Here is a 27,369-nt window from a genome sequence, read left to right as displayed (position 1 = left end):
CTAACAATCAAATAGAAGTAAAGGATTCACTCTGGCCCTAAAGCCACCTTTTTTTTTAATCCAGGGAAAATGTTATTAATGGGGGATTTTTCTAACTATATATTTAATTCCAAATTTGGGGGCAAAATCACAACCAAACAGTGTGACATTTTTATTTGTAATAAAGCAAACAAACAGACAAAAAATAAACACTTTTACGGACAATTGCATCTTGGTAAAATGAATAATCATAAAAGAACAGCAAAAATAGATGGAATTTAAACCATTTTGGTGATAAAATCCAAATTATAGTATAGGAAACAAAACAATGAAAAAATAGGGCTGGGTCCTTATGTGTATACCTGCTTTTATCCACAAATGATGAACTGATAGCCTTTTTTGTGATATTATGGTAAACAATTTGGTTTTTTGTTGAGGAACACTTGTATTTTTTCTTTCAGTTTTCTTTTTTCTTTTAAATGAAACAAACTGAAACACTTATGTGGCCACTTGCCACTGGTGGTGCACTAGGGTGTGTGGATGCGGATCCAGGTTTTTTTCCTCTGACTTTACATGACTGCAGCTTTGGAGTCCGTGGGAGACAAAAGGCGAAAAGCTGAAGAACAAAGACATCTGTTTGTGTGTAATTTCAGATATTCTTTTGCCAGCTGAGCTGAAAAACTCTTCAATTATGTTACCAGAAACTCAATCCCCCAGGCAATCAAAGGTACACTTCACCCAGTGAACATGAGAACAATCAAGGGGTCCTTGTCACGAGACGCTAGCACATGCCGGACATCAAAAATGAGATGAAGGAAAAGACAAAGCATACAAGACTGACAATAAGAACAGAGATTGCAAATAACACCTAAACACAGACCAACAATGCAAACCAATTTGATTTATGGCAAACAGCATACATACAGATCCACAGACTGACACAGATGTACAAACAAACATGGTAAAAGGGGTGGATAATCACCACTCTCTCAGCAGTCTTGCTCTATTTTTGTGAGACATTAAGGCTTTCCTACACCCAAACATCACTGAACAACAGTGCAAACAAAGCCAAAGCAGGACATCAACCCATCCATCCATCTTCTAAACTGCTCAGTCCCTTTGGGGATCACAGAGCTGCTGGAGCTTATCCCAGTCCCTGCTGGGTGAAGGTGGGGACAGTAACCAGTCTATTGCAGGACCATTTAGAAAATACTTTTCAAATTGTTTGCTTTAACCGTTAACACCAGAGATGTCCAAAACAGCACACGCTCTTTGACATCCTGTAACTCTTCGACCGTTTAACCCTTGGATTATCCTCAGATATTACCAACACATTTTACCCTTGGGGTCAATTTGACCCCAGGGATATTTGCCTCCAGAAAATGATTTACATAAAAACGTTAACCAAGTTTTTGTGTCAGGCTCATTGATTATTTCTTGAATACATAAATAACCCCTTGGTAATGAAACCTATCAGCGAGTTGACGTGTTTTCTAGTGCCACCATCAGGCCAAACCTTTAAATTAGAATTACTTTATCTTGAAAAGTTTTCATACAAATCTTCTCAAATTTACTGACAACATTAGTGACCACAAGAGTTTGAACCCTATTGGTTCTGGTGATGATATGACCTTTGCTGTAGTGCCACCATCAGGTCAAACGTTCAGTTAGTGCATCTTGAAAATCTTTCATCCAAATCGTTTCTAATTTGGGGTGCTCATTCAAGACTCTCACATAATGAAGCCTATTGACGGATGTTGTTGACCCCCCCTTTCCTCCCATAAACAGATTTATTTACAAATTTACATTTATTGTACTTGATATGATAATTTTAGATTGGAGACATGTGTAGTTGGAAAGACTTGGATCTGATCAACTCACAAGCCTACTTTGGCTTCCTCATTTTAGCAGGAGTTCACAAGTCAGCTTATTTCCCGCATCCCCACACCACAAAAAGTATCAAAGTTTTAGTGGGGATAGTTGTTTCCCCCACCCTGCTGTTATGTATCAACTCATAAGTATCAAGTCTGCACCTGCAGGTGTGGGGATGTAGGTCACACACACAGACAGACAAGTTTTACACAGCTAAAGCAGCCTGGGGTCAAATTGACCCCAGAGGAACACCAATTCATACAATATGTGTTCAGCACATTGAAAAGAAATGTCATCATGGTAATTTTATCCTTAATCAGTTGTCCACATCAAATTAAGAAAAGTCATGAAATATGAACCAAAAACAAAAAAAGTCAATTATTATTTTTTGAATGACAAACAGTGAATTGGGGTCAAATTGACCCAGAGGATAATAGGAGGGTTAAGTGATCAACATTAATCAGGTGATTTGGACGCGGAGAAAGCTACTTTTTCTATCGGCTTTGCGTTGATATGCCCCACTTTGTGCTAGTAACGGAACATCTTCTCTGTGACAAAAGTCAGCTGATTTAGGTAAGAACTTCAGTACTGGAAAGGGCTTCATATGGGCACGAGGCTGCTTTTGTCTGCTTCAGGATCCACTTGAATTAAGTTCATGTCCTCAACTGGTGAAGAGTTACAATAGTGGAAAGAATCCTAACACTGTAGCTAAAGCTCCCGTGTTAAAGGGTTAAACTTATTTGGATAAAAGCTGACATGGACAAATCAAAAAATTTACTTTATTTGTTTTTGAATCATCCTAAAAGAATAACAAAGTAAGCTACATGACGGAACTGTGGTGAGCAGAGATGATGGCAGTACTTACATAAGGCATGAGAGCAGGACAGCAGCAGTGATAGCAGCAGAGTGGTCACAGGAAGCAGGAGTCGCTGGGAAAGTCGTGTTGCACCACTAGCAGCCATCTTCGCTAAAGCAGGGTGGGGGAGCAGGGCAGGGCGGGCTGGGACTGATAGACGACCTGGCCGGGGAGCCGAGGCCCCGACTGCACAGAAGAGCGCCGGGTCTTCGCAAAGGACAGCTTGGCACTCTGGAAGAAAATGAAAGCAGGATTCGTTAGAGAGCTTTGGAAACATTTTTCAAACATTTATGACCACAGCTAAAATTTCCTACACCGTCTATTATTTTATCGACATAAGGTCAGAGGGTGTTGGGGAAACTGCCTCACACAAAAGACCTTTTTAGACACCGCTCTCTAAAAGGGTTGTCCTTATTTTTTGCATCTAAATTGCCCAATCTTGTCAATATTTGCTTATCTCATTGACTCTTAATTACACAGGCACCTGATGGTAATTCGGGGATTTTCTCTGTGTTTAAATCAGATTCCCATAAATCCCACAATTTACCCCAGAGAGGCTTGGCAGACAACACAACAGACCTCTCTCAAACTGGGATAGCCGCAACGGCAAAAAAGACATTGAAAACACTTAAGGGGCTTTACAGAGACTCATTAACACACTTTGTTAATTACATCGGCGAGACATGGGAGCAGGTGAGCTTCAGAAACACATGTAGAGCTATGGAGGACAGACTAATGCAGACAGTCATTCTCAACGAATGAACTCCAAACATGACAACGCAAGTCCATTGGTTCCCATAGGAACTGCCTCACAGAACAGAGGGTTAGACAGGATCTGCCCTGCTTTGCTGTCCTTCTGAAAGACAACCAACTCCTCTGAGCTCCAGGGATGCTACCACTCAGCTGAGACTACATAAGCATTGAGGGCGATTCTGTAAAAGGGAGATTAATTACCTGCACAATGGGTGGTTAACAGCGTACAGCAGTGCAAACTGTGCAGACACTGCAATATTCCTCTGCTTTGATGTAACCACAGCTCTGTCCACGCCGTTTGAACATTTTCATAACAGGAGACCCTTTCAAACTGTCTAGAACATTTAGCAGTGGAAGATGTACCATCCAAAAATCTTTACCAACATAAAGGGTACACGGATCAGCTACAATGGGAAAAAAAGAAAAAAAAAGTGAATAATTTTATTGTGCAACTGGCTGTTTTTGCTTTTTTGACCTTTTCAGACACATAAAACAACAGAGTGTGCAACCACACACCTCAGACAGCTGGGATAAAAAAAAAAAAAACAGGGCCTCGCCCTCGATCGCTCACAACAGTTCTGTGCTTTTCAGCTGGCACAAAAACACAGCAGCAGGCACACGGAAAATAAGACTGCAAACACGTTCAGCCAAAAGTAAGACATGACAGAAACTCCATTCACCCTCAAGCACACATATGCAATTTAAACTGCGAAATTCAAGAACACGCGGCACGGGCGCACTTACAAAAACCACAAAGGGAGAGATCAACAATGGATCTTTTCATGCAACACAATGCCAACAAAGAGTGGGTGTTATTCAGAAGCTCTGCTCATCTTTCAGCGCGGTATTATACACACACGTTCAACATGTGTGGGCCTCTGTTGTTTGTTGCTTTTTTTCCCCCCTAGCCTGTAGAGCAGGTGATGTCGCTGGAAAGGACTGAGGCAAACACTGAAACATTTATAGCGAGAAGAAGGGAGCAGCAAATCATGGAGGGGACTTAAGAATGATGCTGCAGCCCTTCTGAATGTAAGCACTGGTGTAGGTAAGGGGAATCTTGCATCCCTGCAGGGAATTACTATATCTTTGCTCACAATATGCCAGGGTTATGATTTATGGCTCTCCCCTTTGGGCACAACTATCCTCACCTCTGGTTGCTATATAAACTACACGGCAGCAGCGTTACAATGGCTTTGCTGTTAAAAAGCATCACTATATATAACCTTAGGGCATGTTCAGGCGATAGTTTAACCTCGCTTCTAGGCTATAATGTCAGACACCCCCTTAATTTCTTAAAGTCCCACTCAAACTATACTTTTATTTATTGTAAAATTGTTCTCAGTGGTCTTTTAATGATGATTATGACGTTTTTAGCCAAAATCAAAAAACTTGTCATTTTTCTATGCGCTGCAGTAGTTCATCAGTTATGATCCTTAAGTTATGGGCAGGACGGTTGGTGCAGAGTAAGCTGGCGTTCATCACCTTTTTGGTTGCGTGCTCTTCCGCCAGCTTACAGTCCCTCACAACTCCAAACTAACATTTTAGCGGTGGAACAATAAATGGTAAGCAATGTCAGAGCTATCCAACCGCACAGTTTTGAGCCAGATTCCAGCTCAGATGATGAAAACAAAGACACACATGGATCTACAAGTGGATGTTTTGAAATGGAGCGGATCAGGGAGTGTCAGGCCTGCCGGCTGAAGTTTCTACGTAACAACTCCAAGGTCTGCTCCTGATTGATCACAATCTGGATAAAGAATTACTCTAGAAACACATTTTTAATCTTAATTTTCTTTATATATGTCCTCCACGATGAGAAAATTGCTACAAGAACATGTTAAAAACTTAAAAAATACAATTTCCATTGGAGTGGATCTTTAAATATGAATCAAAAACAAACATATAACACAGGTATCTTAGACCTAATAATACATTCTGAGAGAAAATAATGTTTTATACTATCCTAAAAAGTAGGTGGCGTTCTAAATTGTAGATACCAAAAAAAAATGTTGGGTTGGGAATATTTATTTACATGCAGCAGATGTCTTAACCATGCATTTAAAGTAGTAGACTGCTTTGATTTAAAGATAAGTGTGACATGGGAAAAGGCAGCGTGTTTCGCCAGAAATGACGCCTCCGTGGGAGTACCTGCTGGAAAGCATTAAACGCTTTCCACTGTCAAAATCACAGGATGAGCGCTAAATGCTAAATGAGTGCTTAGTATTCTGGCAATGTTAGCTGAGGGGCCAATCGATTGCTAAACCCTCAGCTGCTTCCACATTACAGGCTTTGATCAAGGGGGAAACTGCTAATGATCAAGTTTTACAGATTTCAATGCTACATGGAGTTCTGCAATAACCTGCTCAAAGAGATTGGAAGAGCGAAGAAGGTTCAAACTTTCAAGCTTTTTTATGCCAACTCGCTAAATGACAAGAAAAAGTTACAAAAGACATAGTGTGAGAAAAATAAAATCTTGATGTAATTTTGACACAAAGTCGTTAACTGTAGCTCCAGTTTTCTATCCTGCGAGTGCTGAGTAGGCTTCTCCCAGGAAAAAGCCCACAAAATCTAAATCACGGAACTTTTTCTTTTGACATTTTTCTTTTGGGTTGAAATCAAAAGTCTTAAACTGACAGTCAGTTCACTGAACTCTGGGCTATTCCCAGTCACGGGCAATGAATATATTTTGAATCTAGAACTTCCATCCCCTGTGAATCACTCCCGATATTAAACTGGTGCCAGGCTTCAGTAATTACAGCCAAAATAGCAGAACAGTTTCCACTGAGTGGTGGCAGTCACTTGCGATCAAGGACCCTCGTTTTGACATGGTCAAGCCTTAAATTCTGCTCAGTTCCCCATGCAATATTGATATTAATGCACTTGATTACGGAGATAGGGATAGGCACAAAAGGGAAGGCGAGATGGGAATTTGCAGCATAAGCATGAAATGAGAACAGGAGCAGCAGATATAAAACTTCAAAGCCTTCCAAGCGACACTCAGTTGGCTATGTAAATTTAGGAAGGGGGAAGTGAACATTTTAGAGCAAATAAGAGTAGAATGACACAATGTGAAACACATACTTGAGAAAAAAACAAACAAACGTGATATGCCATCCAAACACAGTTAAAACGAAATTTTTGTTGTCGCTTTTAAATAAAAAAAGACTCGGGGGATTCACACATTATCGTTTGATAGGATGAAAAGTGAGAACCTTTCACACACCATCAAAAAGTAAATATATTTACTTAGCTTGATGATCAAATAAATGTATTTTCCAACTGAATAATATACTGCTTTAGGTAAGATCCAATTTTATTGTTTTTTTTTTTTTGTAACATATTCCTGTTACATTTATCTGATGATGGAAGACATATATTAAGAAAATTAGGCTCTAAATTGCATTTTTAAGTATGTCTTTATCCAAATCAGGAGAGGATGAAAAAATATTGTTTGAAAAAGAGCATAATTTACTGGATAAAAGGACGCTGGACAGGCCCAAAGCCCTCTGCTCCACTCCATTCTGATGCATCCGCTTGCAGACAAATAGATCCATGTACGTCTTTGTTCCTCGTCGGACCTGACATCTGGCTCAAACTGTGCAACTCCAATATTACTCGCCATTTTTGTTGCTTCTGTGATATTAATTGGGAGTGTGAGGGGCTGAAGGGAAGTGGAAGAGTGTGTAAACAGAATGCTCTCAACAACAAGGAGGGGAAAGGTCTGCGCCAACGGGCCCGCCCACAACTTAGAAACTACTGTCGCTCTGCAGAAACTATGTCAACAAAAAGGTCACAAGTTTTTTTTATTTTGGCTAAAAACAATCATAACTAAAAGACCACTGAGAATGCTTTTAAAATAACTCAAAAGATGATCAGAGTGGGACTTTCATGAATAACTTTTAACAATTGAGAATTATCCAATTTTTTTTTTTTTTTTAATAGCTGTATTTTTGGAATTTTAATCCAAAAATCTATTCCTCAAAAATAACTGTGGAGAATAAAGACATAAGAGGGGAAAAAAATCTACTTCTAGTTCAGTCAGGTGATAAAATGTTTATAGCTGTTATAGACGCAATCATTTCCTTCCCTTATATCAGCTTATTAGCAAAGTTACTATGTTCTTGTCCATAAGACACGAATAAAAGAGGCTAATTTATTGTTAGTTGCTTTTATATGGCTCCCTAAAGTGCCTTTGCCAATACCTTGCCACTTTTGTGTTGTTCCTATTCCACTCAGCTCTCCCGACATCTACATCGGAATCGACAACACACAGAAAAATTATGCAGAACCTGCTTTCCTGTTTACGCACAGAGGCAAAATTTGTGTTGAATTCTCAGAAAACCAAAATTAGTCAGACAGAAGTTAGTTGAGTCACAAACAGATGAAAAGGTACTGCTTACATTTGAACTAATTCTGGCCTCTCTAAACGGTGGTTTCTTTTATTCGTGCTTAGCATTCAGCTGCTCTCTTTTTTTTTTTTGCGGTCTTTCACCACAGATGAAACTTTAATGTGTCATCCCTGAGTCATGGCTCAGCTAGTTTACTGCCTTTCATCGTTAAGACCTCCCCAAGAACAAGCAACAAAAAAGCAGGTACTTAAACTTCAGTGCATATATAGGATGCATCGAGTTTCTAAAGTTAAGATTAAACCTTTCAACCAAAGCAGATCATATTTTGAAAAAGCTCAAGTGCATATAGTATTTATATTTTTTACTGTTTGGATTTGCATACATTTAGTATAGTGAAGAATTTGGCATTCCCATTTTTCCATATGTAGGCATTCCCTAAAACCTTTTCGTGTGCTTAGAAAACATTTCTGTTTATTGCACAATTAAATGAATGAATCAATGCCCTTTTTTATCAGATGTGCTCCATTAAGGGAATATATCAAGTCGGAATCTGGAGCTTGTGCACTCACTATGTCTGTAGCCAGGGGTGACTGTGTGATGTACCAATTTTAAACAATCTGTTCTCTTTGTCAAGGGCTGTACCATCTGGAACAGTGTACCCCTCACCCTAAAAGAGTGTTCAACTTTTAATACACTTAAGAAGCAACTTAAAATATGCTTCTTAAATCCAAACAATAATGCACACACTCTTGAAGAGGCTATGTTAAATAACTGTATATTTGTGGAAGAAAAGGTTTGTCTCAGATTCCCTCTCGATCTCTAAAGTCATTGTCTTGCAGATCTTTCCTCTTTTGTGCCTTCCCCTTCCTTTCCTCTCCTTTTTCCGCCACTCTATCCTCCCCTTCCCCTTTCGAACTTTCTTATCCTAAACTATGCTTGCGTTGCAGATGTTTGACGGAGAATTACATGAATTTACATGGAATTGCAGAGCTTTTATGTAAATGTCCCTGTGTGTCCTTATATCCTTGCTTCCCTCTTATACGCCTAGCCATTCACTGCAAAAATATCTAAGGATTGTGAAAGAAAGGACACATATCATTGCATAAATGTTGGGATGAAAATCTAAAATGAGGGATAGACAATGTAAAGACTGCAAGACTGAATTTACATATTTAGATGAAGTACTTAAAACAACACTGGTAAACATTGCTGAGCCCATAATGGGGGAAAAGGTAGTGACAATGATGAGGCTACACTTAAATAAAAGGGGATTATGTTCATTAAATAAATACCTAGAAATAGAAAGTAGTTACTTTATGGTGAACTGTACTTGCAAACAAATGTTTAAGTTATATTTTCTGACGTTTAACGCTAATTACTGATAAAAATATAGCCTCCAGTTAGTTTTCCTTTTTCGAAAAATGCTATTTAGCATTGTAGGTAACTGCACTGCTGTGACCTCATTAGGAGATTGCAGAATGCCCTGCCTTGGCAACCTCTCTCCATGGAGTGGTTTTCCCAGGAGCCTTTGCCCTCAAATGTTTACAGCCCCCTTCTAACCAAATAAAGAATGGTGCTTGACGCCTCCGAAACACCTTATATCAGACATCTGCTGCCTTCCTTGCACTAACAGACCTTCTCTTATAGAGTTTACAAAGGAAGCCAGAATTTCAAACTTTGCTACTGCTATGGTTCTTTGGCCGTTTTATCCACACTCGTGTGAGCACTCACATTTTGTATCTAGATGAAAAAACACCCTTATTTCGGTGGCTCTTCAGTTGGAGCTGGTGGTGAATAATGACAAATTTCACACCTTCATTTGGTTTGGTTTCGCTGTTAAGTGGAAATGTCATGCAGTTTGAGCAGCTGCTCCTTTGGGGGTGGCTTTACAAAAATGAGCTCTGACCAGGTAGAAAGAAACCTGCTAATTCTCTGACTATTATCTCATCAATACACAACATTAATTCTCAAAACATATTCCTGTTTTCTCATAAAGTGCACTTTATTTGACATGGACTTGGGATTTCTTTTCTTATTTAAAATTAATAGCATCTATGTCACTCAATCTTTTTGTATTTACTTTAAGTTTGTATTTACACCGTGCCAAAATTGCAACTGGATGTATGTGAATCAAGCCCCATTGTTATTAGGCAAACCATGGTTTGCTTGTTTAGTCCACCCTAGAATCTAGATGAGTTTCTACAACTACCAATAAAGCTGACCAACCAAAAAAAAAACAACCTCAAGAACTGCCTAAAAAAGGCAGTCTAAGAGTACCCTTATTTTATGCTATTTTGCAAATATTTCTATGTAACATTTAACGTTAGTAATTAGACACCTCAGTGTGAACAGGTTTTTCCCTACATTTAACCCAACCCCTGGAGAAATGCTGAGCTGCACTGACACCCACACTCACACTCAGGACTTTTTGCTGGCCTAATCCCTAATTCCAAACCATGAAGCTGAGAGTCAAACAAGGAGGCATTGGGATGCACTTTTAGAGACGCCATGACCCGATTGTGGATTCAAATCCACAATCTCAGGGCAGACAGGGCAGATAATGTACCATTACACTAGTGAGCTGGTCCGATTGGTACTTAGGTAGCTTTTGTTGTATTTTAAACCAAAGTGTCTTTCTAGTTTAAAAAAAAACAACCTAGTGAGTTATAATACATTTGGAGCCAAATTGCCACAAACAGATTTCCCAGAGGATTAGTCCCTGACTTGATCAGCTGGAAATGGGTTTACTTTGGACATTATGAGGTAGCACCGTCTTTCCAATAAACACCCAATGCTGTGAGGCTTTGAACTGAAATCCACCTCTGCTGAGGTTGAGTGCACAACAGCAACAAATGGGGCTAAGCAGCAGAGATTGGCAGTTAGGAGACTTGGGTAGAAGGCTGACCACTTATGAAGCGACTTCACAGCACAGGCACTTTGTTTGCCAGAGTGAGGTGATGGGCTATCTGATATTTGGCATCAGAATTGATATGCACATGAACACAGTTGTTGTCATTTAGCCTTTGCTCTGTTGCCCTGGCTGCCAGAGATGATAAAAGCCAAAGGTTACAGGTGGTCTTGTCTGTGATAGCCATCACCTTGGACAGAAAGAATCTGAAAAGAAAGGCCACCACTAAATATGACACAGTCTCTAAAGAGTGCATCTAATCTGAGGACACTATGTGGGTCAAAATTGGGAAAAGAAAAAAAAAGGAGGCAAGAGGAGGTGTGACGCAGTTTTAGGAGTAGAGCAGCAGCAATTTAAGAGACGGCTGGTTTAGAGAGCTGGGGGAAGAAGGGGGGCGTGCAAAGGTGACATCAGCTTTTGGCCAGCTGCCGAAAGAGTCAGACAAGCATTGCACAGTCTGGCCAGCGGCTTGAATGCCCTTTAAAAATTGCCACAGGAGGGGAAGAGAAGTTTTTGAAGGGCGACAGGGACAGCTGGGGAAGCATGCTTCATATTCATTCTAGAAATGGGATGTGGATGGGGGGAATGAAATTATGCTAAGTGATTAAGTAGGAGGCAAAGACTGGCAGACCAGGGTGTTCAGAAAATGTCTCCAAAGCTCCTGTGCAACTTGCAGGCATCACCATGAAACATTTGTTGCACGGTTTGAGAAGTTTAATTTACTTAAATAAATAGACATAAAATATAGGAAATTCTACGCCTACATATCAAAGATACAGCTGGCCTACTTGTTCTTAAAAAGACTTTACAGATTTTAAAATATAGAACTAGAAAAAAAAAACACGCAATAAACTATTTATTATGTATCAGCTTTTGAAGCACTTCGATCTTGCTTGTCTTGCCACCAAAAGTGAAACAATTTGTTAAGCCTTAGAATTATGCACCCATATGGGGGTTAACCCATACGGGTGCTGCAAGGTTCTTGAGTTATCTGGGCATGTAGAGGGTCATAGAGACGTGCGGCGGTATCTTAACCCTTGTGCTATCTTAGATGACCCCACCCTTACTTTGACGTGTTATTCCTACCATGACAAAGGTGGATAAAGGTGGAAAGATTTCATGTAATCCATGGACACCAGTGAAGATCACAAATCATTGAAGAAAAAAGGTTCAGCGCATTGTCTAGTGGGTCTAGATGACCCAACTCCCAATCTTAAAGTACCTACGATAGCACAAGGGTTACAGGAAGTGCAGGTGTGTGTTGCAATTCTTTGAGGCTTGTACGGCCATCTCAAGAGACATAATAGAAAATAGAACGTGTGATTGTTGTGCGTGTGGTAAGTCTTCGTAAGTGTAATGTAAGCTGCAAACACTTATGATGTATGGGTGATTCTGTCATGCAGTGTCCGTTTGCTACACTCTAGTCTTTGGTAACTATATATAAAAGTACACGCACAGGGTGCTCACATGATATGCAATTCCCCATAGGGCACCTGTAGGATGCCCACAAAAACTATGCTACTGATTTCAAAAATGCATCCCAATTGGTTCAAATGGGATTTTTTTTTATATTACTACCCATTTTCCAGATTTTTGAAGGTTTGCAACAATTGTCTTTTAATCAATTTGTCTTCTAAAAGCCATTTACATTTTTTCTACTTGTAGGTTACTACTGACGTAGGTTAAGTTGTTTGAGCTCTTTTTCCTATTTTAAATTCTAAGTTATATTCTCATCTTCTTTGGCAGGGAACTTTCAGTAAAGCACATTTGCTGTTTGGACTCTTAACTTTCCTTTATCTTGTCAAACAAAGTGGCTCAAAACACAAAATGTAGAAACTAACATGTTCGTCCAAAGGGACACAGTAGATTGAATAATGAACGCATAAAAACACACAAAAGAATAGAGATGTTCTATTGGCTCTGTTGATGTAAAATACAGGGCCTTTTCAGCAAGAGCTGACATCTTTTTTATACCTCTCCTTAGAAAAAAAAATAGAAATTTAGTTAATCCTTGTAATTTACTTCTGAAACTTGCCCATATCCTATCAAAAGGCTAATAGTATTAAAGTAAGGCCTCTTCAGTAGCCAGACTAAAAAAAAAAACTTTTTTCCTTGACTGAAATTAGGAAAGGTGTATTCTGATTCAGCTCCCATGAGTCATATTCTTTTAATTTACAAGAGAGAAGAGTTTAAAATGAAAATTCTCTTATCTTTGCAAAGATGTCATTAAGCCAGCGAGATTAAAGCAGATCAGGAGCCACACTGGTTATTAATTATTCGTACATTACAAGTCTGTCCAGTTTAAATTAGTTTGCCTGTGTCATCCTTGGACATCACTGTGATCTCATTTTCCTCAAAGGAAAGTCTTCCAAAAAATTGATCAAAAGCAGTTAGTGTGGAGCATAACAAAAGACTAAGGCAGGTAGGACTGGAAGTTTTCGCGGGTCTGTGACCCAGTCATTTCTACAGCATTGGGAAGGTCAAGGGACAGGTGGCGAGAGATGGGCCAACACTGACTTCCAGCTGATCCATCCATCACACTCACAAATATCTACTTATCCAGCAGAACACCACTGGGTTGGTTTTGCAGTCTTTTCCAAAAAAAAATAATTAAAAATTGGGGGGAAAAAACAAACAAATAAACAAACAAAAAAACTGGACAGCTGCAAAACGTTTGACCCAACCAAAGGTCAATTGCTGGTTTATTTTGGGTTGCATACAACCAAGCTTCAAAAGAAAAAAAAAAGACAACTATACATAAAAGTAAGTAAAAGATTGGGAATTTAAATTTAATTTTTCATGCTGCCATATCTAATAAAACCTTATTAAGAGGGGGAAAAAACAAAAAAAACACTGATATCGAAAACAAGAACAGAGCAAGACGGTTTTATTTACTTTTCTCTTGTCTATAGAAAAAAAAACATTTGAGTTTTGACAGATACCCATCAGGCAGGCCATTGTGCTAAGGTCCAGGGTCCTTTGGCAAAACACTCATGTCACCTCATGTGATCTACATTTAATCAGTAGCTGGTAGATGATGTACGAGTAGAAAGGGGCGATTCAGCGAAAGGTTAAAATGGTGCATGATTCATATTAATGTATTCCTTCCCAGCAAGCATTTCAAACAGTGAGCTAGTGTTTTAAGTCTTACCCGCTGAAAGAAAAGAGTTTGTTTGTGAGGCAGACAGAAGGTTGTTTTGGATTATAGGCCTGCATGTGGGCTAAAGCCAAAAGTGATGCAGTGACAGTTAAGTACCTAGAAACAGATTCTATGGATGTCTATGTCTGTGTACTTCTTTTTACTGATTGGACCATGACTATGGAATAAATTCTATCTATCTATCTATGGACTTCTTACTTACAGGTGTGTTTTTACATTTTGGTGCCTCAATTTAAATGTTTACAACTTGTTGTTAAGTGTCTAAAAAGTCATATTTGAATCCCTTGAGAACCTATCCACCCTTTGACCCTTTCACTCCAACTCATGACCTTGTCACCTCAATCGTCCTTGTCAAGGCCCCTGTACATCATCGCTTTGTGTCCCGTTGACATGAGAATGAATTTCACATGGGCCCAGGGAATGATGGGTGTTGAGCAGGGTGGGTGGTGTGATGAGGTCAAAGGTGAGGGGTCCGACAGCTGGTAAAGCTCTTTAAATCTCCCTTTTTCTTTTTTGCACCACACATTCCATCCTAGCAGGACACCAAAGCTAACCATCTATCCTGGCCCAATTTAACCCTGCACTGCTCAAGTTTGTACACCTTCTTTATATTTGTATCTATGAATTTGACAAATGCTTGTAAGGAGAAAAAAGTAAATGTATTCTTCAGTATTAAAAACAGCACCACTGTAGCCATGGGAGGTGGAAGGCTGTTGTGTTTGTTTGTTTTTCTGCCTGAAGTACCCACCCTCATTTTAAGTGGTGTTAAGGTGGGCCTGGAGCTTTTACCTCTTCAACTAATGCATAAAGAAAATCTTTCTGTTTTATTTTCTCTCACTATTTTGCTTCTTCACTTGCTTGTGCTTGGCATTGTTGTACTGTGTACCGTGTTTTTTGGAGTTAATGGAGTGAAGGGAAAGATTCGATCCTTCAAGCATGTCTCTTCAGTGGAAGTTAAAAAAAAATATATATATATAAACTAAGACTGTAAAAGAAATCAGACTAAGCCATCCGAAAACAGCATGTGCATCCTTAACCCGATCAAAACTGGGCTTTGTGCTCTGTGTGTGCTCTACACCGGGGTTTCATTTAAGAAGCTAGAAAACAGAAGGACACAATTTTCAATAAGACCAAAGCCACAGAGATGCTAGATCTCTTTAAGGAAAAAAAAAAAAGAATCAAGTTGTCACTCAGTAAAAGGTATTAGCTTGCTTTAGGCAAATATGTTTGTCAATTGCTTTTGCATGAAATGTAGAGGGTGAACTGAAATGAAGTAAATGTAGTTTTAATTCTGTCTAGCTTTAACCACTGTTTGTCTTAGCTGGGTGGCTGTGGTTAGGAGGTGGGGCCGTTGATTCGTAGCTGAAGGGTTTGTGGTTCCATTTTGGGCTATACCTGTCACATGTTTAAGTGTCAAACCCTTAGTTGCCTTTAATAGGTTCGGTTGAGGGTTTCCTAATGGGTGTGTGAAATTGTGTACAAATGTGAGAAACAGTCTAAAAGCATTGTAAGTACCAATAAGTAGAGGGAAGTAAGAAAATGTGGTTGGAAACAGCCCTAGAGATTTTGGCGCAAAAAATAAAATGTAAAAAAACTGAGCCAATCTTGCTGGCCTTAAAAAAACAACAATGTTTTCATAGAACTAAGGAACCATTGAAATGTGTTTGTGCAAACCTAAGAGTACATGCAATCATCAAGTGATTTAAATTGGGGAAGAAGGGAGAGTAGAGGCAAGGGGGGTGCTTGTTTACAGGCAGAATTACAATATAGAGAGATAAGACATGTGGGAAAAGAGATGAACCTCTCCACCTTTAAGCACAACAACACTGACAGAAACTCCAGAGAAAATCAGGGTACTTGTGTCCAATTAACTGAGGATGAGCCTTGCTACAGTTGTGGGAAGTGTAGTTTATGATAGGGCTTGGTTGGAGACTGACGGGTGCATTTTAACAAGCAGAGACAAGGCTGTGGTACCAGAGCCAGCCCAGTGGCCTGCAGAACAATGCACAGTACACAGAAAAGAGTGTGGGAGAGGCTGAGCCAGGACAGCTTTGGCTGAGCTCAGACTGCAGACTTAGTGTTTCATGCAGCTGTTGGGTACTCAGCATTTAGCTCAGGAGCACTTTGGCAGTGATTTGAGTAACAACTTGCTGCTTCCCCTTAATATCCTGTCTCAGGAGTAAACGAGGAACTCTTCATTTATGCTGATTCGAATGGCAGCAGCTGAACATAAACGGATCCTTGTCACACAACTAACTGAATGGGATTTGAGAAGGACCTTAACTACGTAACAATATCCGCACGCAGCTTTGTCTTAAACTCTATCTCAAGACTAATTTGACTGCTTCACTCTTTAGCACAAATAAGAACCTTAACTGATAGAGCACTGCTCTTTCTGGGTCATCTCAGTCTTTCAAAGCAAAACTGTGAAGTATTTACTAGGAGATAAATGTGCTTACACTTATTCAACACACCCTGTGTTCCCTCAACTAGCTCAGGAACTCTGTGAAATCAGCTCACACAGGGTTGACAAAAGAGGCAATAAATGCATGCACCCTCTCAGATTTCTGCTGTGCAAGATGGAAGCTTTGCACCAAAGTGACAGCACGCCTCTAAGAGCATATCAGATAAAAAAAATAAATAAAAAAAAAAAACGAAATCAAAACATCGGGGTGCAGAGCTGTAATTGGGGGACACCAAGGATCTTGAGGAAAAAAAAATCAAATTTAAAAATATGACATGCAAGCTTGGCTGTTGTGCCACCAAGCTGCTCATCTTCTTGGAACCTCGCTAAGTACTGGCATTTATTCAACTTGGAGGCCCTTTATCCCCCTTGCTTTTTATGTTTCTCTTTGTTTCAGGTTCTTATAGGAGAAATGTACGACTTATCCGTTTGCTCTCTTCTGGCTCACTTTCTGTGGCCTTGCTTTATTGGATTGAGAAGAGAAAAAAACAGTTCCTTTTTTGTAAAACCTCTTGGCCTTAAAACGCATGCCGGCTGGAATCCAAAGCCACAGCTAAAGCAATACGCGAACTAGAGAGCTAAAATTTACTGTACAGATGGAAAGAATGCAGAAAGGAAAGAAAAAAAACGATGTGATCCGACAATTGGCTTAAGTAATTGAATCTTTACATATTTTAGGTCTGACAAAAAATAGGCCAACAGGTCATTTTTACACAATCAGCTAACTTGATCAAATTGGATGTGCAGTGTTTGCAATGCCTGCTTACTCAGTTTGACCGTTTTTGACTACCGTGTTTATTTAGTATTTAAATGAGCAAAATCTGATGGTTTCTCTATATGTTTGTATTTTATCATTTTAGTGGAACTTAAACTGGGCAGCGGCCTTCAAGCTCGCTCAGAAAGACCCTGCCTGCTCCATCTGGTTAACAGTCCTTCCTCTGTGTCCTCCAGTGACTCCGCCTATATGGGTTAGTGTTGTATCACAGTGTACACAAGCAGAGCGCCTTAGCATGCCAGTTCATCTGGATTCCATTGCACTTTTATAACTAACTGAAGTTTCCTGCTAACGACATTGTATTGTGAGGTGATCTGTTATTTGCGACATATTGTGGAAAAATAAACTAAAACTAAAAACTAATAGAAGAAATTGATGTAATTTAGAAAGAAAAAAAAAAAGAGGAAGGCTTGCAGTTCTGTACATCCCAACTGAGGTATCACAGAATTTGAACCTAACTAAGGCCAAGACTTTAACTAGGTCGGCACAACCTATTGATCTTTTTATTTTTAGTCGCTGTGTTTTGGATTGGCTACTGTACTAAAAATCAATACCCATATATCCATGAGCCAGGTTTAGTCAAAGTGTAGTTCTGGACCGATGGCTTCAGACAACTTTGGCACACTGTAGAACTCAGATGATCATCTAATAGCTACAAGGTACCCAAGTCCTGCAGCTGCAAGCTCAGGGAACGCTTTCCCAGATGTTTTAAAATGCATCATTGCTTTAAAACACTTCCAAAAAACAAACAGAATTTGGACATTTTTATAATTGTGACATCTTGAACTTAAACTGTCAAAGTACCAGCAAAGACATCTTAAATCTGAGTAAATGTTCTCTATGTTTTTACAGTTAATGTGTGCTTTTACATGCACTGCCTGTAGAGTAAATTACCAAAAACATCCACTCTATGAAGATTAATGTTAGTCTTTGTGCTTTTCAAAGAAGGCACAATGGAGATTTATGGACTGTAGCTTCTTGTGAATGACCTCTACACCTTTTCCAGACCGATGTGAAGCAAATAATGGCTTCTCTGAGATCGTTGCGGATGACTTACAACAGTTGATCAGAACAGAAACTTGGTTCATACTTACATGTAGGCAATAAGGGCCTGTAGTTCGTTTTCTAGTTGTATTGATGCCAAGACATCTTTACAGAACATGTGTCCATTATTGACTCCAGTTGTACTTGTTATGTTCCTTATTTGTAAGTAGCTTTGGAGAAGAACCTCTACTCAATGCCGTTAAATATAAATGTATTAACTGTTAAAGTGCGAAGCTTGTTTTTATCCTGGTAATGACCTTTTTATTACTGTTCTATATTATCTAAAAGGTTATATTTTACATTTTAATAACAGTCATCTTCATTCACACATCAGTGTAGTTGTGAAATTTGTGTATGGAGAGGATGGGTTTGTCACTAACAAGCCCCCCTGAGGCTGTCTCTGTCACCTGGGCATTAGCTGAAAGCTCTTAGCCAGGTCAACTGATGAATGAACACTCAGCAACAACAGCGATGTAGAGCATTTTCCACCTAAGTGTTAGTGCCTGTGTTCATGTGTGTTTGCGAGAAGGCAAAATCAGAGTTGTGTGTGTGGGTGAGTGTGATGCAGTTGGCTGCCATCTCACTACGCCATGGAAATGGGAACCAGCTTTACTTTCGTCCCTCATTATCTTCAGGAGATAATACAGGGGTCATTGGGCTTCCGTCACAACACACTCAACTTCCCCTGTCACTACTATTCATAAGCTTATTATACTGCAAATACACGCATTTAATCAATTACAGATGTCTATTTTTGAAATTTAAATAAGTCAAAAATAAACAACTAATGTTTGGGGTTTTTTTTAAGTCTTTTTTGTCCCTATAGTTGTCTTTTTCTGAGATCTGTTTACAAGAACAGATCTACCTAAGAGACTTTTTTTTTTTCATACCTGCATTTGGTTTACACTAGTCATCTGATGTGGAGGAGGTTACAACTCATCAACACCTAATAGGAAAAACAGGGCGAAAAATGACTGGATTTAGGTTATTTACTATGGAAATGTAAAGGTAAGACGAAGAAAGGTCCATTAACTGATGATTTTGTTGATCTAATTTCCTACATCGCATACTCTTTTTCATTTGTTTTCACATGCTGCTTTCCAGACAGCTCCATCGCACCTTCATCCTTCCTCTTTCAGTCACTTATCTGCCTGCTGTTTTTCTTGTTTGTTTTACTCCTCTCCCAGTCCACCCCCTGTCTGTTCGACTTTCACTCCTTCATATAAAGCTCTCTTTCACTCCACCCCCCTGTCTGCAATGCTTTCGCTCATCCATGAGAAAAGGAACAGGAAGAAATAACACCACTATGGGTACTGTTCTTCACACAGCGGCGAGGTCAGCATGGACACACCACAACCCAGCCTTGTCTGAAGTTTAAACTCTCCTCTATACCTCGCTGGTAAAAGGAAAACACTGGTACAAACCACAGAACAAAAGACCTTTTTAAAAAAAAACATGAACAGCAATATGAACAAACAAATCAATGCTTATGCAATAAAGGAATACCTTCAAAAACAAGTACAAGGCCATGCATGCATCATGTGCAGATGCCTTCCAGTACCCAGTTTCTTCATTGACGAAACTGGTCATCTGTTTTCAATGAGAATTTAAGGGGTTTCAGGTGAACTTTAAAAAGTAACATGAATATTTACACAACATGAGCTGAGATTGTGAAAAATATTATAAACTACAGGATTTCTGATCTGTTGCGGGTTTGTAATAGAAGCTTTCTAAGATCTTTACAAGAAAATATTTAGTTGATGTTCAATAATCAATCTATAATGTCCTTTTGAGCACGTTATCTCTACACCTACAGGTCTTTTAATCTAGACAAGTCAAAATAAAATTATTGTAAAGGGTTTATTGTCTATTAAATAGCAACATTGTACCTAAATTTGTAAATGTAGATTTCTACAACTTATATTTTGGTGATATTTTTTAAAGCCCTTTTATCTAAAGCTAACATGAGGATATTTATAAATAAGGTAAAAAAAAGAATAAAACTACATTTTGTACTTTCTTTCCTTGGACGTATGTTTATTCATATGTTTACATGTACTCATAAAGAGTAACTACTTTGTCCTTGACCTTGTGCTTTTCCATTTTTTTCCTGAATATTTGGACAACTTGTCCCTTAAGTAGTTTTGTTTTAAAGGCTTATCTGTGTTTTTTTCAGTCTAGTACTGAACCTTGTATTGACCACTCCAAAAATAACACTTTTTCCCTCCATTTTTGGTCCTTCATGGGTCAAACACTTTATTCACTGTGGCTGAACTTACAGGACAGAACTTTCTGAGATTATTAGAAACTCTGTTCAATTGGAAAACCTCTCATGTTCCAAATCCTTCAACAAAAACGCAAAATAATCCCAGATGGCTTACAAACCCTTAAGAATTTTACTGTATAATAATTTGCAATACCAAACAGACTCCTACTAAAACATTTATTTCACTTGTTTGCTGTATGTAGTCATTATTATCAACAATATCATGAAATAATCGTCATAGTCTACATGGCATTTATCCAAGAACTACATATGAGTTTTAGTTAGAATTTTTTTATTTTTCCAAATGTAAGCTTTTATTTTCCTTCCAAAAATAGTTTGCTATTTATCTTTTTATACTTAGTATTCACAACATGTAACAAGGATAACTTTATAAGACTTTTGGTTTAAATTTGTAACTGTTAAATAATGAGAAATACTGAAATTAGAAGCTGACTATAATTTACGGTACTTGAAATTTATTCAAAAATGATTTTAAAGTCTTTCATTTCTGTAGGAAATTTAAAGCATTTGCTGGAAAGAGATTTTTTTAATCAAATTGTGTACTCTGTCCTTCAAGGGTGAAAAAAAATGCACTTTCTCAATCTTAGAAGCCATGCTAGTTATATTTTAAGAGATAAAACTTACCATTAAAATTAAAATAACAAAAATGTAAAAAGGGACATATTATACGGACACATTTCCACCAGAAAGTCACTATGTTAAAATTTCAATTAAAACTGAAACAATTACTTTTCATAGATAATGAATTGTCTGCTCCTAGTTTTTGCTTCCTTTGATTTCATAGTAATATATGGCAATAATTGCTATGGATGTCCTTTCCTCTACTGTGATGGAGAGTGGCAAATGCAATAAGCAGATGGTTTGGAGTGGAAATTACTTTGCTGAGCATGGGAGACTTTTCTCAACTTGTTTAATGTCGCCTTCTCCATCAGTTAACTGTCACGAGGAAAAAAACTGAGCTGCCTATTAGCAGCTCTGGCTGTTTCGTGAAATCAGCATGAGGCTACACATCAGAACAGCTTACGGATTACCTAAATTAGTACCATATGTGTGGTCTCTTACTAACTTGAACTTTTGACAACAAGGAAACTAAACCTACATTAAGTCCATATAAATAACAATAAATTTCAAAAACATTTGACAGTTAAGAACAGTTTATTTTAACTTATCTAAATGTTACGCTTCTTGGTGTCCAATCTTTTCAAATTTCCTAAACAAAGTTTAGTTTAAAATACAAAGTCAGTGAACAGGATGCACACAAACACTGAAAGGAAATTATGTCTTGAACCCCTGTAGCCATTTCTGTTTTTGCGAAACTCAATACGGCTGCTGCCTCACTCCCTCCCAGTCTCCTGCATTCCGCAAATAGAATAGATGGTCCCGCTTAGGATGACATTTTAATGAGTGTGTTTGGGAGAAAGGATCCAAGAGGGTGCCGCGGAAGGACATGCACTGAGTCCTAATCCACAGACACAAAGCATTACGGAGCACGCGTCACTCATGCAAACATGAGCACGCTCGGTGACAAAGATACATGAAAACTGCTGCTATTAGGGACACAAATACCAACTATCTCCAACACACAGTCATCGGGGCCCCCTAATCACATAAATCCAATCCTTAACACTTAGTAAAAAGGCATTATTCTAAATGTCATGGGGTGTGTGCTGTGTTTCACAAATTGAATAATGCCTGACAACAACTCCCCAACATTTAACTGCAGTAAAGCAAAGCTGAAAGAAATGACTTGCATGTTTTCAAACCTATGCCAGCACGATTCCCACACGTGTCAGCGTGGAGTCAGAGTCTTTCTTCATAAAAATGAAGTACCGCACGAAGTCGGAGGTCAACGCCAATAACAATTTGGGCCTTTTGAACCTTGATTACATCCAAGAGCTCCCTTAAAACGAAACATTATACAACATTAACAAAAATGTACTGTTACCTCAAGCATCTTCTTGAGAAATAAACATATGCTCCATGACATGAAATATAAAATTACTAGGAAAAATATTAATTATGCTAATGTGTGGGTGCATGGGTTTTTTAGGCTGTGTGGACTAGTTAACCTCAGCAGTGGCAGATTATATTAACCTTTTATGAAGGTGTTTGCATAAGGAAGAAGAGGAGCACCAGAGAGCTAGCACTGCAGTATAGCCGATGGGTTGAATTAATGAGATTGTATGTATGTGCATGGCTGCACATTCTGACTGGGCTCTGGATGTGGACTGAGAGACGGGCGGTGGAGGGGTTCAGGGGGAAAATTGGTAGTGGGGAGGTCAGGGCAAGCAAAGAAGTTGCATACCGCTCACACGCATGTGTTAGCGCTGAAAGACTCGTCTCCAGTTCTGCAGTTATAACCTTCAATTAACCTTCCTCCTGAATGCAGGAGAGTATAAGTAGTCTAGGTAAGTGTGTGTGCCTTTGAGTGTGATGTACTGGCATGCACGTGTCTTTGTGTAGATGAGTGTGCCTGCTCGCTGACTTCAATGCATCTGTTTTTGCTCAGCCGAAAATCAATTTTTCCCAACCCCCACTTTTCTGCACACATCTGAGCCTCGTCAAAATTCAAAATACTCAAAACACACGTCTCTTCACTAGCTTGACTGTCGCTGAGTTGTGGATCCCCAAGAATAAAAACAGGACACAGAAATACTAAAGCCTTAGCTGCAAGTTAACCATTAGATGACTGCATGGACTCTGCATAGAACGGTGGACACATTGTGCAGCCAAAGCTGTTAGTCATGTTATTCACAGCCCTTAGATATAACCCAGAACCTCATGTCACAATGACAATCATCCGGGGCGCCGGTCGGGTGGTGGCCGGCTCTTGGGTTCCGGGGGCCCTGGCTTCGTCCCTGGCCTTTGTCTCGGTGTCCGGCGTCCGGTGGCCCCCATGGCTGCCGCCTGGTACGGCTAAGCGCTCCTGTCTTGTGGCCTGGGGGCCGGACACTGGGTTCGCTTGTGCCTCTGGGCATTGGGGGGGCCCCTGTAGGGGGGCCCTCTCTGTGCCTGGCTGGTGGGGTGGGCGGTCCCCTCCTCCTCCCCTCCCGGGCTGCCTGGGTCCGGATGCTGGGGGGGGCTTCTGGCCTGGGGGGCTCTCCTCCCCTTTCCTGGTCTGGCTGGTCTGGCTGGGTAGGTTCTGGCTCCCTTTATGAACACACGGTTCACGTCGGCAGCATGCATGTATCTCCACCCCCACGTGCACGTGCACACTGCCACACTCCCTGTCTGCTTCATCCCTCCTCCTTACCTACAGTGTATTGATGGACAGATTTTTTTCTCGCTCATCTTAGTGTCAGATTTTCACCTTTGATGTAACATTCGTCTTTCCAGCAGATCTGGTATAATTGTTACAGCTTAAATTAATAACTTAGTCAAATCAGTGCTTGTATCCCCCACCTTTTCACCTTTCTTCCTTTTACTCTCTTCCACCCTCCCCTCACATTCTTCCCCTCTCCCTCCCCACACACACTAAATGTAACAAATAAATAAAAAATAATACGACAAAAAGGGGTTTATACAAATCTACACTCTAGTTTCTTGAAGCTATATAACCTCTTTTTGTGATAGTAAAACCTGTCCAACACAAAAAGCCTTCAGCTCTAATCTGTTTGCTCAGCTGTTGGACAGAACAAGTTAAAAAAAAAAAAAAAAAAAAAAAGACAATCATTTTTACTGTTGCCATCATCATGAAATAGTAGGAAATACAAGAACAGTGAAAAATGAGTGTGTCTTTTCATGGTAAAACATCTTCAATGTAAAGCTATGTTTACTACGCCTTCAGCAACATGGATTCAAGCGACCACTTTCAATGAAAAGTCTATGTAGACGCACATAAATGCAAGTTTTGGGCTCCAGCATAAAAAACCCATGCATAGCTAAGCACATTTGTAAGACAAAACCATTGGACAAACATTGACCAAGCATTGATAGTTAAACCAGGTCAAGCTTTGGCCAAACAGGGACTCGGATTTGGTAGTGACATCCCTTTCATTCAAAGAAGTCCCAACTGTTTGAAAATGAATCACGGAGGAAAAATTAATAATTGCAGTTGTGCTCAGCTGGAATTACATGACACCAAGTCTTTTACATATCAGAATAGAGCTGTGAAAGAAAAAACCTGGAGCAAGATTAGTAATTTTTGCACTGCTTTCAAATTTCACACCAAGCCTCTACTAACTGTGGCAGATATGCGCTGAACAGTAAAAAAAAGAACAAAAATAAGAATCCCCTTCCTGCTCGTCCAGTGTGTCTACACACAGTAAACAGTGTGGCTAAACACGTTTAAAATCTAAAAACATGTGTCACATGTCGGTGTGAATGTAGCTTAAAAGTCAAGGAAGATGCTGAAAAAAACGTACATAAAATGCATTAAATTTATTTGATCAAAATCAGTTAATGGATTCACCAAGATCAATTACCTAAAATGCACCACAGAGATTTCAAAAATATTTTCTCAAAAACATTATTTTTAGACATTCCTTCATCTTTAATGTCAGTGGACATTAAAATAGCAGGCACCACCCCTGCTGTATATTGTATGCTTCTAAATTGGACTAAGTAACACTGTTCAGTTGGGGATTGAAAAGAAGTTGATGAAGGACTCAGCCTAAGAGTTCACTCTCTGCAATCCAAGACCCATCTGTGTTTGCCCAACCCACATTATGCATTCCTATGGACTGGAGGGGCCTCATTGACTTTCTGACTGCCTCCTTTTGCCTCTCACACAACTGCCATTAATGTACATATGTCATGCTGATGTGTGTGTAAACGTGAAAATTTACATAAGGGTCCTGTAGGTCTTAGAGTGTGTCTGTCTTTGTCTATAAATCAGGTGTTGTGTACACCATTATTCCAGCAGTACTGCATGTTGATACATGTAAATTGCAGGCATTTCGTTGTGTAATAAGCTTAACATGGGGTTAACAGGTGACTATTTTTTAAAAATCAAGGCAATGTCCAAAATTGTACAATTGTAGTGTGCTAAGATTTAGATGTGTCATCTGTGCTATAAAAATCAGCAAAGCCATCTGACGGTTTACCTTTAGTGCTCTCGCCGTTTCGCAGATCTTTTCAGTCCAATTTTGCATGCTTTTTTTGCCCATCAATTAATTAGCAATAGAATGTGTTCAGCTTTGCAAATTTACACACATCATGATTCATGAGCAGATCATTAGTTTGTTTATATATTACTGGACTTATTTTTCTATGACGGTTAGCCCTTTGGTAGAGTTCAAAGTCCGGTCATCTTTTGATGTATTTCAGAAGCATTCCGAGTGGTCTTTTTATTGTGATTATGCCGTTTTTAGTCTAAATTAAAAAAAACTGTAGTTTTCTTAGACATAGTCTCAGCAGAGCAGCATGGGTTCATTTGAATTTTTACTCAGAGTGGTGGACGGGACTGTGGACATCCTTCTGTTTCTCACACTCTACCGCAACCTTACAGTCCCTCACAATCCCAACCTAACATTACCGGTGCAACCAAAATGTTTTAACCCTTGTGCTATCTCAGATGACCCCACTCTTACATTGACGTGTTCTCCCTACCATGACAAAGGTGGATCAAGGTGGAAAGATTTCATGTAATCCATGGACACCAGTGAAGATCACAAATCATTGAAGAAAAAAGGTTCAGCGCACTGTCTAGTGAGTCTAGATGACCCCACTCCCAATGTTAAAGTGCCTAGGATAGCACAAGGGTTAAGCCAGATACCAGCTCGGAAAACAAAGATGTATGTGGATCTAGTTGTCTGCAAGTGGATGCATCAGAATGGAGTGGAGCAGGGAGCTTGTCATCTGCTTATTATAGCCCAGTTTTTAAGTCTGCTCCTGATTTACAATGATTTGAATAAAAAAATTCTCAGAAAGGTAATTTAGTTTTTTTTTTAAATTTTTTATAAATGTCCTCCATTACAAAAAAAATGCCACAAAAATGTTAAAAACACCAAAAAAGATATTTTCATTGGACTGGGTCTTTAAACAAGTTAGACAAATGTGAACATGTTAATGTCTGTCTGTGAAAAGTGTATAAAGTGTGTGTGTGAGGGCATTATTTACACTGTTAAAACATCTACTTTTCCTACTTTGCAGTTTTTACCTATTCCGCGTTATTTTTAGAATGTAAAACGTTCAAACGATTATATATATATATATTCATATATATCTACAGACACACACTTGTCTAGAGATGCCATTACAAAAACAGACAACAGATCTTTTTGAAGTACAACCTAGTCACAACACATGACTGCGATACGAAAAGCATAGGTCAAATGTGAGCTGGAGCATCCATTCAGCAGATCTGTACCATGGATAAAAGGCACATTATATACAGACAGCAGGGACATAATTTGCTGTAATAGGTTGGGGATAATTGGCCATATGCATATGCGTACATATGCAGGAGCCTCCATGGAGCCTCTGTTTTTACATTCAAATATCCAGGCAAAAAGGTCTTTAACCACCCAGAAAAAACAAAGGAGGTGGAAATTAGGCTTTAAATATGTGAGCTTGTTAAACTAGAAACACATGTATGCATTGTTTTGGAAACCTGACAACACTTATGTGCAGGTATTAGCGTTTGTGCCCACTTCTTTCACAAAATCCGTAGAGTTTAAGCATCTGGTTTGATGTTATACTTCTAGAGTTTCGTGGCTTACCAGAACTCTAAAACGTTGTGCATCAATTTATTCCCTAAATGCCAAATATGACCTACAGAAAAATACTATGCAACAATTACATGCTGTGGAGTTTCACAAATATTAGTGAACTTTTTAAATGTGCAGAGTACTGCATAATATGTGAACTTCAGACAGCTTTACTGCTCTCAATCTCCAATTTCCACCAGGATGCCTTCTGTTGAGTCCCTCCCACATTGAAAAACCACTGTTGTGCCCTGTTACAAATGAACGTAATAAAT

At 39.2% G+C, this 27,369-nt stretch overlaps 1 protein-coding gene across 12 annotated transcripts in view; it reads right to left on the bottom strand.

Moving 5' to 3' along the window:
* Positions 1-27,369, bottom strand: part of LOC101174175 (receptor-type tyrosine-protein phosphatase S) — a 245,929-nt gene that overhangs the window by 138,042 nt on the left and 80,518 nt on the right. For all 12 annotated transcript variants that reach the window (XM_023954188.1, XM_023954193.1, XM_023954190.1 and 9 more), the window contains exon 3: positions 2,717-2,938. In XM_023954188.1, the coding sequence (XP_023809956.1) occupies positions 2,717-2,813 (97 nt within the window). In that variant the 5' untranslated portion in view covers positions 2,814-2,938. The remainder of the gene's footprint in view (positions 1-2,716; positions 2,939-27,369) is intronic.

The sequence above is a fragment of the Oryzias latipes genome, chromosome 4 (assembly GCF_002234675.1).
Source record: "Oryzias latipes chromosome 4, ASM223467v1".
Classification (NCBI taxonomy): Eukaryota; Metazoa; Chordata; class Actinopteri; order Beloniformes; family Adrianichthyidae; genus Oryzias; species Oryzias latipes.
The sequence above is the reverse complement of the archived record's forward strand: the minus strand, read 5'-3'. Positions and strand labels throughout refer to the sequence as shown.